Consider the following 16,978-nt stretch of genomic DNA (forward strand, 5'->3'; position numbering starts at 1 on the left):
GATTATGTTTCTCGTCTGCTTAAAACCTTTTGGTGGTTAAATTTTGCTTTCTGAATAAATCTTAGCACCCTTTGCATCAGACCCCTCCTGACCCAATTCTTGCCCACCCTTCTAGCTTCAACTCTTACAAGCTCCCTCAGGCATCCCGGACCCCGCCCGCCCGTCCTGAAGTTCTTGCAGTTCATAGAGCAGCCAGGGCTCTTCGTGCACATGCCTCTGCCTCTGCTTCATGCTGGTGAACTTCTGCTCATTCTTCAAGATCAGTTGTGCTTGTGATAAAGCCCGTGCAATTTGTCTACAAAGAATGTAATCTTTTTCACATCAACCTGTCCGTTTAGAGCCACCATATTCCTCATTTTTATGCTTTAGATGCTTCCTGGATGCTATCATTACCTGGTCATACTTAACTTAGGATAATTTAGTTTTATTCTCAGATCACTGACTTCCAAAATAATCAAGGATGGTAGAGGCCTTTTATTGTGAATTTAGATCTAGTACAGTTAGAATCAAAGTGCTGATTATTCCGAAGAAATTTGAAAATTGACACCCTCATGACTGCAGGTATAAAAAGAAGAGGAAATAGAAAAGTGTTTTGTTTGCATGTGTATAAAGAATCTATTAGAATAAATGAAATCTTTTATATATTAATTAATATATAAAATATACACATTCATATTAACATATAAAATATACATATTAATATACACACATAAAATATATACATTAATATTAATTAATATCAACATATAAAATATACATACTAATATTAATTAATATTAATACACACATTAATATTAATTAATATTAATATATAAGATACATATTAATATTAATTACACATTAATTAACATATTAATTAATCACCATTGCAATATACTTTTTCTACATATTAATTAATCTACATATTAATCACCATTGCAATGTACTTTTTCCTCTTTTCAGTCAAAATTTCTTTCCTCCTCAATACTTTATTTTGAGATCCTTAGAAAAAGAGGTACACAAATATTTCTAACAAGATTTGTAAGCATCTTTTAAAAAGCTAATAAAGAAGAGTTGTGGTAGTAGTACAGAGTATGTTGGAATTGGTTGTGGGACTTTTCAGTAAAAATCAGGAAGGCTTCAAAAGGTGAGAGAAATCTTTTTTTTTTTTTTTCTTATTTTCATACTCAGGAAAGAGCACTGAAAAGAATAGAACTATATAAAATGATCAACATCTCAGGGCCTTATTTTCCGCTTTTGTTTCTTTTTCTTGAGGTGGAAAGCAGCTACAGTTGGCTATCAACCCTTGCGTTCTCTCTGTAAAAAATATTTTCATTCCTCTGATGTTTTCCAAGTGACCATTACTGCTGTATCAACCAACAGTGGGAGTAGGGATGACTCCAGTACAGCTTTTATTGCTCACTGTGAGGAAAAGCTAAAACATCTTCTGCCTGTACGCCTACAGCTACGTTTTTCTTAGCCTTCAGTAGAAAAACCTTTTAATTTCTATCTACCAACACTATGAACCATAAAAACATTCCTACGATTGCCCAGGTTCAGAGAACAAACTCAGCAAAGGCCTGGGTATTGCAACCAGCATAGCACGTGAGCAGTGAATAGCTGCTTAGCTGTACACACATACTACGCAGGAGCCCCTGGACGGGTGGGTGTTTGCCATGAGCACCACCCAGATGGGAAGACTGATCCAACCAAGTTCCTTTGGTGTTCATGCGCACTCGAGGGTCCTGGAGAGCAAACCGAAGCAGAGAGCTGCCTTTCTGGAGAATGAATCATTTATGTACTATTTATAATTTATATGGTTATAGTAAACATAGACAGCTATACCTATTCTCTGATCCTGTCAAAAAGATTTCTCTTTAAAAAATCCTTTCATATCAGGAAATATAAAATGCATACACAAAGTGTATAAGATAAAAATGTGCAGCTTAATTAATTAACACAGAGCATAAAAAAGAATAATGCCATTTGCAGTAACATGGATGGACCTAGAGATTATCACACCAAGTGAACTACACCAGACAGAGAAAGACAAGTATCATATGATATCGCTTATATGTGAAATCTAAAAAAAAGATACAAATGAACTTATTTACAAAACAGAAATAGACTCACAGACATAGAAGACAAATTTATGATTATCAAAGGGGAGGAGGGATAAATTAGGAGTTTGGGATTAAAATACACACACTACTATATATAAAATAGATAACCAACAAGGACCCACTGTATAGCACAGGGAACTAAATTCAATATCTTGTAATAACCTATAATGGAAGAGAATGTAAAAAAAGAATACATGTATATAAGTATATATATATATATATGTATAAAACTGAATCACTTTGCTGTACACCTGAAACTAACACAACATTGTAAATCACTGTAAAAATTAAAAAAAAAAAACCCACAGAGCACAGACCTTTGTAACCATTACTTTGATCAAGAAAGAATGAAGCCAGCACCCCAGTCCTTGCTGCCTCCTTCCCGATGCCCCCCACCCCGCCACGTAGGTACTCACTGTCTTGTCTAAAAGCCTTTTAAAGTGGGTGTCTACTTGTTTTCTGTGGGGCTGGCTGAGAGAAAGCAGAAGCATGGCCTTGGGGGCTGGGGGATCTGTGGGCAGCTGCAGTTTGGTGGGATGGTAGCATGGCAAGCTATCTGCGTTTGTCACTGTTTCTCCCTCAGGCCCTAAGTCCAGGCATGGACTAGAGTCTGTTGTAATATCTGCCGTGCAGACTGCTCTTTGGAAAAGCTGCAACGATTCAGTCCTCCAGAGTGTGCTAAATTCCCAACCCCTCACTGGAACTTGACTCTGTGGACCTGCTATATATCTAACGCACAGTAGTAACTTGTTTCCACGCAATTGCAGGACCTTAGCTTATTGCCAGTGGGTGGACAATCTCAATGAGACCCGGAAGATGCTCTCTCTTAGTGGTGGCGGTCCCTTCAGTAACCTGCTGAGGTGGGTCGTGTGCCACATAACGAAAGGAATCGTGAAACGCGAGATGCACGGCCACGGCATTGGCCGCTTCTCAGAGGAAGAGATTTACATGCTGATGGAGAAGGACATGCGGTCTTTAGCAGGGCTTCTGGGTAACGTACCATGTCTTCTATTCTATATTTTCTATCCTTACTTTTTGCATGATTAGTAAAGCACTGTTAGTTTACTGACTTAAAGTTTTATTTCTGTTCGTTTCTTTGCTTCCACATGTAGGTTGCAGTCGCACCATTTAATCAAGTCCCCTAATTTTCAGGAGCACATGTCTTTTTTTTTTTTTTGTGGTACGCGGGCCTCTCACTGTTGTGGCCTCTCCCATTGCGGAGCAGAGGCTCCGGACGCGCAGGCTCAGCGGCCATGGCTCACGGGCCCAGCCGCTCCACGGCATGTGGGATCTTCCCGGACCGGGGCACGAACCCGTGTCCCCTGCATCGGCGGGCGGACTCTCAACCACTGCGCCACCAGGGAAGCCCACTTGTCTCTCTTTTTAATCACTAGAGCATGACTGTTCCTAGTGTGGCGTGGCCTTGTGTAAAGAGAACGTGGAACATGGTGTAGCATTACTAACTAGCTGTAAGTGATGCTGGCATTTCTGAATGTGTCGTGAGCCAAGGGGGATTTTGAGCAAGGAAGCTCTTCTATTTATAAACAGGTCAGGGTAAAAGGCTGTTTATAAACACATCTGCTCAGAAGATGCGACTGGGTACTGTCAACATCAGGCTAAGAGAGATGCTGACCCAGCCCGAGTACACGTGCAACATTTGACATTTTCTCACCTCTTTCATTTCCCTTTGTAATCCGAGTCCTCCTCTTATTAGCATGTTTTAACGCTTCTGATTTTGTATTTACTGCACCCAGTCGGTTTAGCTTGTTGGGAAGCCTCTCAGAGAGAAGCACAGAGCGGCCTCTGTTCGTGGGTGGGTGAGGGTGCTTAGCCGAGGGACACTCCCTTGCTCACCTGGTCGGCTGGAGGTGGCTGGGCTGATGTGACTTTGTACTGGACAGAGTTTGCGTCTCAGCTCTGACAGGTCACAAGCAGATCATTCGAATTCAGGAGCTTCAGTGTGTGGAATGACGGCCTCTCCTGGGAACAACTAACGTGTACGGAGCCAAGGTCATAGGACCTAGTCTTTCGGGGCTGCTGGTTTTGTCTGCGGACAGTGGGTTTTCACTGACCCCCTCTCAGTACCCTCATTATCCATTCTGGAGCACACTGGGTACTTCATCTCCTCCAGGAAGTGGGGTTTGGATTTGTTCTGTTGAAACCTACCTGGTGCCGAGGAACGGGGGGCTGTGCTGGGTGTAACGACCCCTGTGCAGGGTGGCCCACTCTCACGGGCTTCTTCATGCTCTTCGCTCCACTTACTGGACCTGGAGTCCTCCCCTGAACATGGCCTGCAGGGGGAGAGCCCAACAGGGCATCCAGCTCTTGGCCAGCCTTGTCATGTTGGGGGTTTGACGCCGCTGGGCTCCTGCTCAAAATAGACACTCAGGAGCCCTGCCTGGCTTGGAGGTTGATGCTGTCTGGACCTCCTGGTGCTTTGCCTCCCTGGGCCCAAGTGGGCCTGCCTGATGTAGGTATAAATGGAATTTGCCTCGAGTTTGCCTCGTTCCTTTGGAAACTTAGTATCAGACTCTCGGCCTCACACAGAGCAGGTGCACAGAGGGCCATTTCCTCCTAGCAGCAGCTCTGTCTGCTCCTGGCTTCCTTCCCAACTCACGCTGCTGGGAGCCCCAGAAAGCCAGGAGTGGAGACCCTGAAGTGATGACAGCTCATCTCTAACAACAGTGTTCGTTCCTTAACTAGAGTGGGGTGATCGTCTCCCTTCTATAGAGCATTTTTGGTTGGGAGAACCTGGGGGCAGGGTGATAGCAATAATAACGATAACGCCAGTGTCCCTCTGGTATTTAAAGACTCGGAAGAATGCTTCCACCCCAGTGATGGTGAGATGGGAGACAAGTGAATCACTGATGGCTAGGCTGTCAGTGGCAAGTATTCACAACAGCATCCCAAGTCCAGGTGATTTTCTAGGATGAGAAACTGAGTGGGTTACTTGCAAAGCTGGATTTTACTAGAGTTATATTCTGTACGGGGGCCCAGGGAGCAGTCTAGCTTTGAACTCTATCAGAGGAGAAGCACTTTTTCTGCATTTGGGGAGGGAGAGGCTCTGGGGCTGAACATCATAGTTTTTCTTACTAAATGAGGCAGAAAGCAGCGATTTCTCCCTTCACCCAGGGTTATAGCTTACTTTTTTTTTTTTTTTTTTTTCGGTACGCGGGCCTCTCATTGCTGTGGCCTCTCCTGTTGTGGAGCACAGGCTCCAGACGCGCAGGCTCAGCGGCCATGGCTCAGCTGCTCCACGGCATGTGGGATCTTCCCGGACCGGGGCACGAACCTGTGTCCCCTGCATCGGCAGGCGGACTCTCAACCACTGCGCCACCAGGGAAGCCCTGTATAGCTTACTTTTAATGTCCAGCTGCCTAAGAGACTCAAAATGCAAAATGACTTTGTATTGAATTATTTCAAGATTTGGGGAAATTGTCCAGGGATGTATTTGACTCATTAGGATAAATTAGTTATTGCTGTTTCAGTTCAACTGACTTCAGTGATTTGACACCTTCTATGTGCCAGGAGCTGGGAGATTGATTACAAAGATGAGTTAGAGCTTGTTCCCACTCTCAAGTGCCTATAATCGAGTGGGAGGGATGAACCTATAAGCCAGGAGCAGGCAAATTACAGCCCATAGCTGGTGACCTATTGTTGTTGTTGTTTTGTTTTTTTAAATGGCCTGTGAGCTAAGAATCATTTTTACATTATTACAATGTAAGGAAAAAATCCAACAGAGATCAAATGTGGCCTGGGTAGTATCTACAGTTTTTACGATCTGACCCTCCATTGAAGAAGTGGTTACCACGCACAAGTGCACGAGTCGGGCTGCGGTAGGGCCCGTGATAGAGGTCTGTGCTCCCAGGGGCAAAGAGGCAGGAGGACCGTGCAGGGCTCTAGGAGAGGTGGCAGCAACTGTGTTGGCTCAAGAAAGTAAACAGTTGTCCCCATGCAGAAAATAAGGAAGGGTCTCCCAGGCAAATCACGAGAAAAGGAGTCCTGGGTGAGGGGCATTTTGGGATCATGGTTGAAATGAAGATCAAAAGGTAGTTGGGGCCATATTATAAAGGGTAATAATTATCATGCTCAGAGATGTATACTTTATCATACAGGAAACACGGAGGTGGGAGAGCCTGACAGCATAGCTGGACAACATGAAAAAATGATATCTTCATGTCGGAAAGGAGGAGTCAGAATTATTATTTACTGAAATTAAGAGATTAAGTAGCTAAAATAATGGAGAATCAACTAAAGTTATAACAGCTAATGGGAGTGTCCAGTAAGTCTGCAAAGGTTACAAGCATGCAGACATCTATAGTTTTCTTGAGTATGCCAAATAAGCAATTAGAAAATATAATTAAAAAAATCCATTCACAATGGCAATAAAAATTTCAAATATTAGAAATAGAATTTGTCAGAAATATTTAGTATCTAGAGAAATAAAAATAAACAATCCTAATAAGAGAGAGAAGGATTTTTAGAAAATGGAGGGTGTACCTTGATTGATTGATTGATTGACTCATTCGAGAGTGATGACCCGAGAGCCAGAGGCAAACCCCAGCTTCCGCACTAACTAGCTCTGAGACCCTGGGCACATTTCTTAACTTCTCTAGGCCTCAGTTTCCTTATGTTTGAAATGGGGACAATCACCACGAGAAGAAAAGTAATACATGTAAAGTGCTCAGAACGGTGCGTGGCATGTTGGAAGCAATTAAACAGCAAGCAAGTTAAAGTACAAGGAGGAGAGGAAATTCAGGAAGGAGAGGTTCAAGGTGCTGTGAGAGCTGATAAGGGGGTCGCCTAGTGGTCAGTGCCAGTCCCTGTTTAGTTCTGCGTGGTCCCCTGACCCCTCTTTTTTTTTTTTAATTTATTTATTTATTTATGGCTGAGTTGGGTCTTTGTTGCTGCGTTTGGGCTTTCTCTAGTTGTGGTGAGCATGGACTACTCTTCCTTGCGGTGTGCAGGCTTCTCATTGCGGTGGCTTCTCTTGATTCGGAGCACGGGCTCTAGGTGCATGGGCTTCAGTAGTTGTAGCATGTGTGCTGAGTAGTTGTGGCTCACGGGCTCTAGAGCGCAGGCTCAGTAGTTGTGGCCCATGGGCTTAGTTGCTCTGCAGCATGTGGGATCTTCCTGGACCAGGGCTTGAACCCGTGTCCCCTGCATTGGCAGGCAGATTCTTAACCACTGCGCCACCAGGGAAGCCCGACCCCTCTGTTTAAAGCAGAGATACCCTCCACGTGGTAGGTACTTGATTGTCACCTCAGGCAAGAAGGGCACACATTGTCTATTTCCATCCTCCGCCCCAAAGGGTAAGAGTCTGAAGAGAATGAAAGATGTAAAAATTAAAGACAAATGTTAGGTTTTGGGAAGCAGTGTGGGTGGAGGCAGGCAGCCTTGTGGCCGCACAGGAGGGAGTTCTGGAGTCAGATCCCTGGGCTCAGACCTTGGGCTCCACCACTTGCCAGCGGTGCAACTTCACATGAATAACTTGTTTTTTTCACCTGTAAAATGGGGGTCGGAAGCTAGAGAGTGTGAGGACTAAAGGTGCTGATTTATGCAATATACCTACTACAGTGTCTGGCACATAATAAATGCCAAATAAGTATTAGCTATGACCATTATCACTTTTACAGATTTTGTATGTAATACAAGTTCACTAGGAACATTGTTTTCTGGGGAAGAAAATGTTTGTGAAGAAAACCTTTTTTCTGATTTTTAAATTTATTAGTTAATTATAGAAATTTGAGGGACTTCCCTGGTGGTGCAGTGGTTAAGAATCTGCCTGCCAGTGCAGGGGACACAGGTTCAAGCCCTGGTCCAGGAAGATCCCACATGCCGCAGAGCAACGAAGTCCATGTGCCACAACTACTGAGCCTGCACTCTAGAGCCCACGAGCCACAACTACTGAAGCCCACGTGATACAACTACTGAAGCCCGCGTGCCTAGAGCCTGTGCTCCACAAGAGAAGCCACCGCAGTGAGAAGCCCGCACACCGCAATGGGAGGAGCCCATGTTCACGGCAACTAGAGAAAGCCCGCACGTAGCAACGAAAGACCCAACGCAGCCAAAAATAAATAAATAATAAATTTTTAACAAAAAAGTTTTAAAAAATAAAAATATCAGAAAAGTATTTAAAAAAAAGAAATTTGGTAAGGTTCAGAAAAGCATAGAGAAGGAAGATTAAGTCCTTAATCTTACAATGTACTGCTAACCACAGTTACCATTTTGGTGTGTATCTTTCCAATATTTTTATGCATAATTTTGAATCTTATATATGATTACCTGTATTATATATGTGTGTGTATTTGTGTACACACACATATATAATCTTCCAACCTGTCTTTTCCCTGTTTAATATATTGCACATATTTTCCTCTATTATTAAGTATTCTATACCATGCAATTCCGTGTGACTGGTATCACATTTGATGCCATAAAAGCTGACTAAGATTCATCAGTAAAACTCTGTTTTGCGCTCTGCCTCGCTCATATTTCTGTCCTGTTATTAATCCTGAGTCTACAGGTATGCACATGAAGTGGAAGGAAAATAAGACAGAATGAACGTAAGAAATATGTAGCTGTATCCCTCATTAGCATAGAGATCCCCAGCTGTGGCCATTAGAGGTGAGATTAAAGTAAGAATAGAGGATGGAATCTGGTATAAAGGAACAGCACCCCTTTGGCTGATGAAGAAACCGAGGCACAGGAAGGTTGAGTGACTTGTCCACAGCTGCGCCAGTTGTAGAAAGTGGAGGCAGGAATCAAATCCAGGCTGTGGGACTCTAGTCCCCTGCTATTTCCTGGCCCAACAGCTACCCTGCAGTTCCTTGGGAGCTGAGACTTAAAGTGGAGTGTGTGTTATGTTATGTCAGGATGACTCCTTTAGAGCATTGTCTGAAGTTGCCAGAACTTTAACTGGCAAGTTAAAATGTCATCTCCAAGGTACAAGCTGCTTTATGATGCTGATCTTGGAGGCTGAGAGCAGCACAAATTATGGAGTCTCATCATTGATGTCCATTTCCTGGGCTTTGTGAGTTGAAGTCACCCCCATCCTGAGGAGGCTGGCTCCCAACAGAGATGTGTTAAAACTCCAGGTTGAAGTGTACAAGTACTTGAGGAGAAAAGGTCTCCTTTTTAGGAGCTGTTATTGAAAGAGTCAAGTAATAAGGTGGAATTTGTAAATGAAAGTGAGAAAAACAAGCTGATTCCCAGCCAACTATACTTGATTAATATAAAGTGAAATGCACTTTCCCCTCCTGGTCTGAAGCCTTTTGTTGAGTCATGAAAATGGCTTGGGGAGTCTTTATTTTTCAGAGTCTTTGTTGCCATTGGGTTGGCACATGTCAAAGAGCCAAATCTGGGCTTCCCTGGTGGCGCAGTGGTTGAGAGTCCGCCTGCTGATGCAGGGGGCGTGGGTTCGTGCCCCAGTCTGGGAGGATCCCGCGTGCCGTGGAGCGGCTGGGCCCATGAGCCATGGCCGCTGGACCCGCGCGTCCGGAGCCTGTGCTCCGTGGAGGGAGAGGCCACAGCGGTGAGAGGCTGTGTACTGCAAAAAAAAAAAAAAAAAAAAAAAGAGCCAAATCTATTGGTTATTTTAATAAACACCAATGTGTGATCTTGGCTATTTATTAAAGAGGAAAGGGATGCAAAGTAGTGCTTCCTTTCAAAGGCAGCAAAGTGAGTCACTTGCCACATGTGCTTCATGTCACCCTTTTCAGTGTGTATAGTTACAATGTGGTATAATTTTTCAGAATGATTGTATTTTGCTATTGAACTGAAAAATAAAATCATTTAAAATTTATTTATTTGTTTATTTTTCAGGTTGTAAATAATTTCATTTTTTAAATGCATAGATATTCAACTGATCACTTAGTTCTTTAGTTAAATAATATATAGAAGATTAAAACTGGCTTTGTGATTAGTAATAGAAAATCTCTAGCCCAATTTTAATCAGAAATGCCTTTGGGGTTCCATCCCTCCAGACTGAAAAACCTTGCTATGGAGCAGAAGTGGTGATGCAGTATATTAACTTTGTATCCTGCAACTTTACCGAATTCACTGGTGAACTCTAGTAGTTTTCTGGTGGCATCTTTAGGATTTTCCATGTATAATATCATGTCATCTGCAGACAGTGACAGTTTTACTTCTTCCTTTCCAATTTGGATTTCTTTTATTTCTTTTTCTTCTCTGATTGCTGTGGCTAGGACTTCCAATGCTTTGTTGAATAAAAGTGGTAAGAGTGGTTATCCTTGCCTTGTTTCTGATCTTAGGAGAAATGCTTTCAGCTTTTCACTGTTGAGTATGATGTTAGCAGTGGGTTTGTCACATATGGACTTTATTTTAAGAGAGCTGGTCTCAGAGAGCTGGGACTCCCGAGCAGGAAGCCGGGCTCGGTAAGAAATAGATTAGGGGTCTTGTAGCTGCAGCACGGGAGCTGCTATCTTTGGGGAGTGTGGCTTAGTTTGTTGCCAAACTTTTTCTGCATTAAAAAAGAATATTTATCTATTTACTTTTGGCTGTGTTGGGTCTTCGTTGCTGCACGCGGGCTTTCTCTAGTTGCAGCGAGCCGGGGCTACTCTTCATTGCAGTGCACGGGCTTCTCATTGCGGTGGCTTCTCTTGTTGTGGAGCACGGGCTCTAGGCATGCAGGCTTCAGTAGTTGTGGCATGCAGGCTCAGTAGTTGTGGCTCGCGGGCTCTAGAGTGCAGGCTCAGTAGTTGCGGCACACGGGCTTATTAGTTGCTCCACGGTATGTAGGATCTTCTGGGACCAGGGCTTGAACCCGTGTCCCCTGCATTGGCAGGGATTCTTAACCACTGTGCCACCAGGGAAGTCATTTTTCTGCAGTTTTATGCTCCATGTCTTGTGGTTCTCAAGCTTCTCCTAGTCACAACGTAAGATCGCAGTATGATGCTTTTGGAAAGCAGCTTTTGTCAGGTGGACTGGAACTGAGGGTTATTAAGGAAAGTTGAGGTGGCAGCTCCTTGTGTGTGGCATTGGGGGTGGGTTGAGGCTGGATCTGAATTTCTTCTCTTGTCTCTAACTCACCCTCGGGCTCAGGCTGGGGAAACAGGCCGCAGGATGGGGATGTCAGTGGTATTGATAGTTCAGACTATTACAAAGGGGTCTTAAAGAAGCTGTCCATTTACCTGATTGTGACGAAGCAGCACAGAGGACTGAACTCTAACGTTTGTTTGCTTTTGACTGGACTTTTATAGACCCTGCATGGTGACATAGCACTTACGTCATGGGAAAAGCAAATGAATAACTGGCAGCTAGAGTTGATTTGGGAGACAATCATATGGGGGAGCATAATAAAGGTACAGTTTCAGTTATGAGGCTCAGCCGGGCACTGTTGGTGGGCAATAAATAACTGCTGGATGAATGAAGGAAAGCATGAATGAACGTCAGGACACGTTTAGCAGGCAGCCAATGTAGCAGTCCAGGATCTGTGGATCTGAGAGTACTTTCTGAGTGAAAAATTGAAATTTGTGAATGCTTTTAAGAGCATTCATTGTTTGAGCCCAGAAATAGTGCTGGGCTCTCTAGGTGGAAACTGCAATTTCCTATCAAAGAATGTTCTTTTCAGCCATGGCCAGAGACCTTAGGAGGGAGAGTATACTTGTAATAATTAGAATGCAGACTGAAAGGTAATGCCTTTGACTTAGGACTGTATGAGTCTGACTGTATGGGCACACATGCCTTCAGCTCTTTGAGAGGGGCTGTGAGCAAGTTGGGGACAGCCCTGGCTACTAGAACTGCCCCCTGAGGGAGATCTTGTAATATTTATAATAGCAACACTCATGAGAAGTGCCACCCTGGAGAAGTACCAGGTGCAATGAGGGCATTTTTTTGGCAGGGGAAACGGATATGGTCAAGACTACTTTGAGGGGATGACATTTAAGCTGGGCTCTGAAGATAAACGGGGGTTAGGCAGGCATGTGTGTGGGGAAGAGGAATTGGATGCGGCAGGGAGGAGATGAGCATGGGACGTGGAAGGAACTTCGCCCGTGAAGGCTCTGAGTGGAAGAGCAGCTGGGAGCCTTCAAGGAATGAAAAGATGGCCAGTGTATCTGGAAACTGTGTGAGAGCAGAGGTGTGGCATGAGGTGGAGGTAGGCAGGGGCTAGATCATACAGGCCTTCCACGTCACGTAAAGAACGCAGGCTTTGTTCGAAGAGCAGTGAAAGCCATAGGAGATTGAAAGTAGGGAAGAGGCGGGACCTTATTTATGTGTAACCCGCTGGAGGGGCCGAGGTTGGGTTCGGGGCCCAGTGAGGACGCTGGTGCAGTCCAGGAAAGGTAAGATGGCGTTTGGATTACGACCATGGCCATAGAGTTGGGCATAAAATTTAGTGATTTTAAATGTGTGTGTGGGGGTGGGAGGTGGTGATGGAGAGGGCAGGGGTGAGGAATAACCAAGTTCTCAACACGAAAATGGAGTAATAAGCAAAGTAGCCATTCCCAGAGCTGGGGATCACTGGAGAGAAGGGGGCGATCACGAATTTCAGTTGTGGATATGCCGAGTTTGAGATCCTGGGAGACAGGTGCATGAGTGGAGAGGAAGTATATGAAAATGGCAGCCTTTTGAATCGGTGGAGAAAAGATAAATTAATTCAGTGAAATGGTGTTGGGACAGCTGGCTAACCATCTGGAACAACATAAGTACAATCCATACTTTGTCATATACCTGAATAAATTCCAAATGGATTAAGCACTTCAGTGTAAAAAATAAAACTGTAAAGATGCCAGGATAAAATACGGGAAACATTTATATAATGTTAACTTGGGAATATTTTTCTATTAATGTCACCAAAGGGAGAAACTATAAAAAGAAAGGTTGGATTGGTGGATTACGTAAGAAAAAGAAAGCAAACATCACCATAAATAAAGTTAAAATTGAAATGGTAAGTTGGAAAATGTTTGTGACATGTGACAAAGCAATATTACTGAACTTGTGAAGAACTTCTGCAAGTCAGTAAGAAAAGTGAGTGCCTGAAAGGGAAAATTGGGCAAAAGACATAAAAAGGTAATTTGCAAAAATAATACAAATAATAAACACATGAAAAGTGTTCAATTTCTTTAGTAATCAAAGCAGTGCAAGTTAAAAAATCAGGCACCACTCTGTCAATCAAACTGGCAAAGTTTTTTTGTTTAATAGTGTGAAGTAGCTGCAGGGGTGTGGAAGAGGCACTAACCTCTGTTGGTAGGAATAAAAACTAATACTTCGGGCTTCCCTGGTGGCACAGTGGTTGAGAGTCCGCCTGCCGATGCAGGGGACACGGGTTCGTGCCCCGGTCCGGGAAGATCCCACATGCCGCGGAGCGGCTAGGCCCGTGAGCCATGGCCGCTGAGCCTGCGCGTCCGGAGCCTGTGCTCCGCAACGGGAGAGGCCACAACAGTGAGAGGCCCGCGTACCGCAAAAAAAACAAAAAACAAAAAACCAATACTTTCTGAAGTTGAGTCTCACAGTTTCGAAAGTCATAAAATTGTACATATTTATCAATACAGCCGGCTGTCTTTATCCACCTGGGTTCCGCGTCTGCAATTCAACCAAGCGTGGCTCCTGTACTATGTTTAGGATCCGAGATTGGCTGAATCTGTGGATGCGGAACCTGCGGATATGGAACGTCGAGTAATGGACTTGAGCATCCGCGGATTTTGATATCTGCGGGAGTCCTGGAACCGATACCCCAAGGTACGACTATTTACTAAATAATTAAGCCTGTTGGGGTTTTTCCTAAGAAAAATATTACAAAGATTTTTATCTATAAAGAAGATTATAATACTGAAACATTGAAATCTTATGGTTATTAATAGTATGGATTTTTTTTTTTTTTTTTTTGTCCAGAGTGCTCGGTTTTTGTTTGAGATGGTAACAGGAAACTTAAGTTACTAGGCACTCACAACTCTCTCTTTCCCCACCCTCCTCTGCCTCCCTTATATTGTCAATTTTCCCTTCTTTTAGGGCAGCTCAAGGTTTAACCATGGCAGAGCACATAAAAATTGGTATATCCTTAGGTGCCCACTTACGGATCGTTTGTGAGTAATTTGCATTTTTCTCTAGAAAAAGTGATGCATTTCATCAGTTCTTTTTGGTCACAGGCATACCCAAAGAAATTATTATTACTGCCAAGGGTGCTCTATAGAGCTGAGCAGAAAGCTGTAATGTCAGGAGATTGAGGTTTGTGGTTTGTAAGAGAGCTCAGGACATTTAAAAGTTTTTTTAAGGATACGAAGTTAAGTGACAGCAAGGATAAAGTCTTAACACTCAACTCATAATTTGCTTCTATATAGAATGTTGAATTGAAATCTAAACTAGGTGAGAAGGTCAAAAGAGAGCATTTCAGTATTTTTTAACAACTAAAAACTAAGAAGCAAACTATTTGAACATTATTTTTGTATCAGTTATGCACCGGGTGCTATGCTAGACTCTTGGGAAACAAAGACGAATAAAAATGGTGTTTACTTTTAGGAAGCTTATAATATAGCAGAGCTCACGTTTCTAGGCTCAAACAATATCCTTGTATGTGAAGAATTTCCCATGTGATCTTGGAACTCTGATTGTAGTCTTTCAGAAATGAGGAGGCCAGGAAAAATGTCAGAAGATGGAGATAGGAAATCATCCCTGTTTCCAAAAGGGAATGGAGAAAGTAGATTCTCATAATTAAATAAAACACTAGAATGAATTATTGAATAGATGGCTGGTTTTCTTGAAGGACTATTATTGGTTCATTGTGAATAAATCATACCAAAAAGGACTGTAGTCATCCCTCGGTATCCACTGGGAATTGGTTCCAGGACCTGCCGCTGATACCAAAATGCTCAGATGCTCAAGTCCCATAGTTGGCCCTTTGTATCTGTGGGTTCCACGTCATTGAATTCAACCCACCTCGGGTCACGTATGTATATAGTGTATTTATTGAAAAAAATCCGCGTATAAGTGGACCTGCAGCAGTTAAAACTCAGTGTTGTTCAAGGATCAACTGTACTATGTTTTCGTGACTTGCTGGTCCTACTAACTGGATAGACGATCCCTTGATTTCTTCAAATCACTGGAGACTGTCTCTCATGATATGCTTGTGCAAGATGGCTGGTTTTTACAGGGGGCTTCGTGGATGCATATGGTGTCACCAAGGTTTCTTGAGAGGTCTGGTTGGGGGGTGGGGAGAGCGAGCCCTTGATGGCTGGATCTTTCCACCCTTTCTTCACCTAGAGCAGCTCCTCTGTTATCTGTTTATGTATTGGGAATCTCTTTCATTTTGTTTGATAGAGAACTTCTCCTACCAAAGAAAAAAGTTTGAAAGCCCCTGGATTAATTGTTGGTGGGTGCATGCTTGGTTGAGTATCTGTAACCTCCACAGTACCCATTAATGGACTGATATCACCTGAATCTCCAGGGACACTGCTCTTGACTTTTCTCAAAGACCTGTTGACAACTTCAAAGACAAGCTTAATGGTTTTCGAATGACTCCACGTGGAAGGATAGCTAAAAATTGGACAGAAAAATCGGGAATCAAAGCTGTCAACCTTAAGAAGAAGAAACCTAATAGGGATAAATGTCAAATTCTGTACTTAGGTCCCCAAATTGAATTGCACAGGTGGGGAGAGGCATATGAAAAAAGATTTAAGGATTTTAGTTGACTTCGATCTCAGTATGTCACCAGCCTGATGGGCTTCCAGAGGTGCTAATAAAAACCTAGCCTGTTTAAACAAAGCATAATGTCTCGGCTTAAAAGTTGTTTCCGGGGCTTCCCTGGTGGCGCAGTGGTTGAGAGTCCGCCTGCTGATGCAGGGGACGTGGGTTCGTGCCCCGGTCTGGGAGGATCCCACGTGCCGCGGAGCGGCTGGGCCCGTGAGCCATGGCCACTGAGCCTGTGCTCTGCAACGGGAGAGGCCACAGCAGTTAGAGGCCTGCGTACTGCAAAAAAAAAAAAAAAAAAAAAAAAAAAAAATTGTTTCCTCAAGGAAGCCTTTCTGGAACTTTCTCCCAGAGTGTGTCAGGCAAACCTGTTCCATGCTCCCAGGCCCCTGGTACTTTCTTCCCCAGAGCACTTCCTGTACCTTCTCTGCATGGTAGACTTGACTGTCTCCTCAGCTGGACTGGGCACCAGGCCTGGTGGGTTGGTTTCTGCCTCTAGGGTCTGAACAAACGCCTGGCACACGTTAGGCTTTCAGCAAGTGTTTGTTGAACAAAGGATGCAATTGTCAGTTCTGGGAGCCATCTTTTAAATGGAATGTGACCAAACTAGGGTGTATTCAGAGAAGGGTAGTTAAGTAGGTGGTTAGTCTCAAAAAATTTTCCTATGAGGAATTTGAATATACTGGGCATGGATAATGTGGAAAAGTGCAGATATAAGGGTCATAAACTAGCTTTTTTCAAGTGTTGAAAGTGGGTAGTGACTTAGGCATTGTTGCAGGTGATGGGCGTGTTTGGGCAGAGGAACGGAGGACAGAGGGGGACTGGGGTGTGTATGAGATTAAATAACAGATTGCAACTCAGGGTAAGACAGCACTGTAGAGCAGACCCATCTAAAGTTGGGAGGGCTTGTCTTATGATGTGGTTGGAGCTGCCGTTTTTTGGAGTCACCCCCTGAGGGTGAGAACCACTATCAGAATAGCTGAGGAGTCTTTTTACAGGCAATAAGATGTTTAAGTAGAAATGGTCTCTGGGGGTCCTTTCAGTTCTGATGATTTGGTGATTTTATATTCATTCTCTGGAGAGAAGAGCAGAGACAGTTTTCCAAGTTATAAAACATATAAAATATGTTTGTCGTTTACTGTAGGGCGGGTGTGGGTGCTGGAAGGAGGACAGGTGGGTAAAGAGCCATGGAAGGGGCCACATGAGGGAACTGTCTTGGTTAGGGTGACCCT

The 16,978-nt window shown here is 43.6% G+C and overlaps 1 protein-coding gene across 7 annotated transcripts in view; it reads left to right on the plus strand.

The window, feature by feature from the left end:
* The window catches only part of FAXC (failed axon connections homolog, metaxin like GST domain containing), an 83,880-nt gene that overhangs the window by 29,725 nt on the left and 37,177 nt on the right, over positions 1 to 16,978 (plus strand). For all 7 annotated transcript variants that reach the window (XM_067702521.1, XM_067702516.1, XM_067702519.1 and 4 more), the window contains one exon: positions 2,870 to 3,093. In XM_067702521.1, coding sequence (XP_067558622.1) covers positions 2,870 to 3,093 — 224 coding nt within the window. The remainder of the gene's footprint in view (positions 1 to 2,869; positions 3,094 to 16,978) is intronic.

The sequence above is a fragment of the Pseudorca crassidens genome, chromosome 13 (genome assembly GCF_039906515.1).
Source record: "Pseudorca crassidens isolate mPseCra1 chromosome 13, mPseCra1.hap1, whole genome shotgun sequence".
NCBI classification, from domain to species: Eukaryota; Metazoa; Chordata; class Mammalia; order Artiodactyla; family Delphinidae; genus Pseudorca; species Pseudorca crassidens.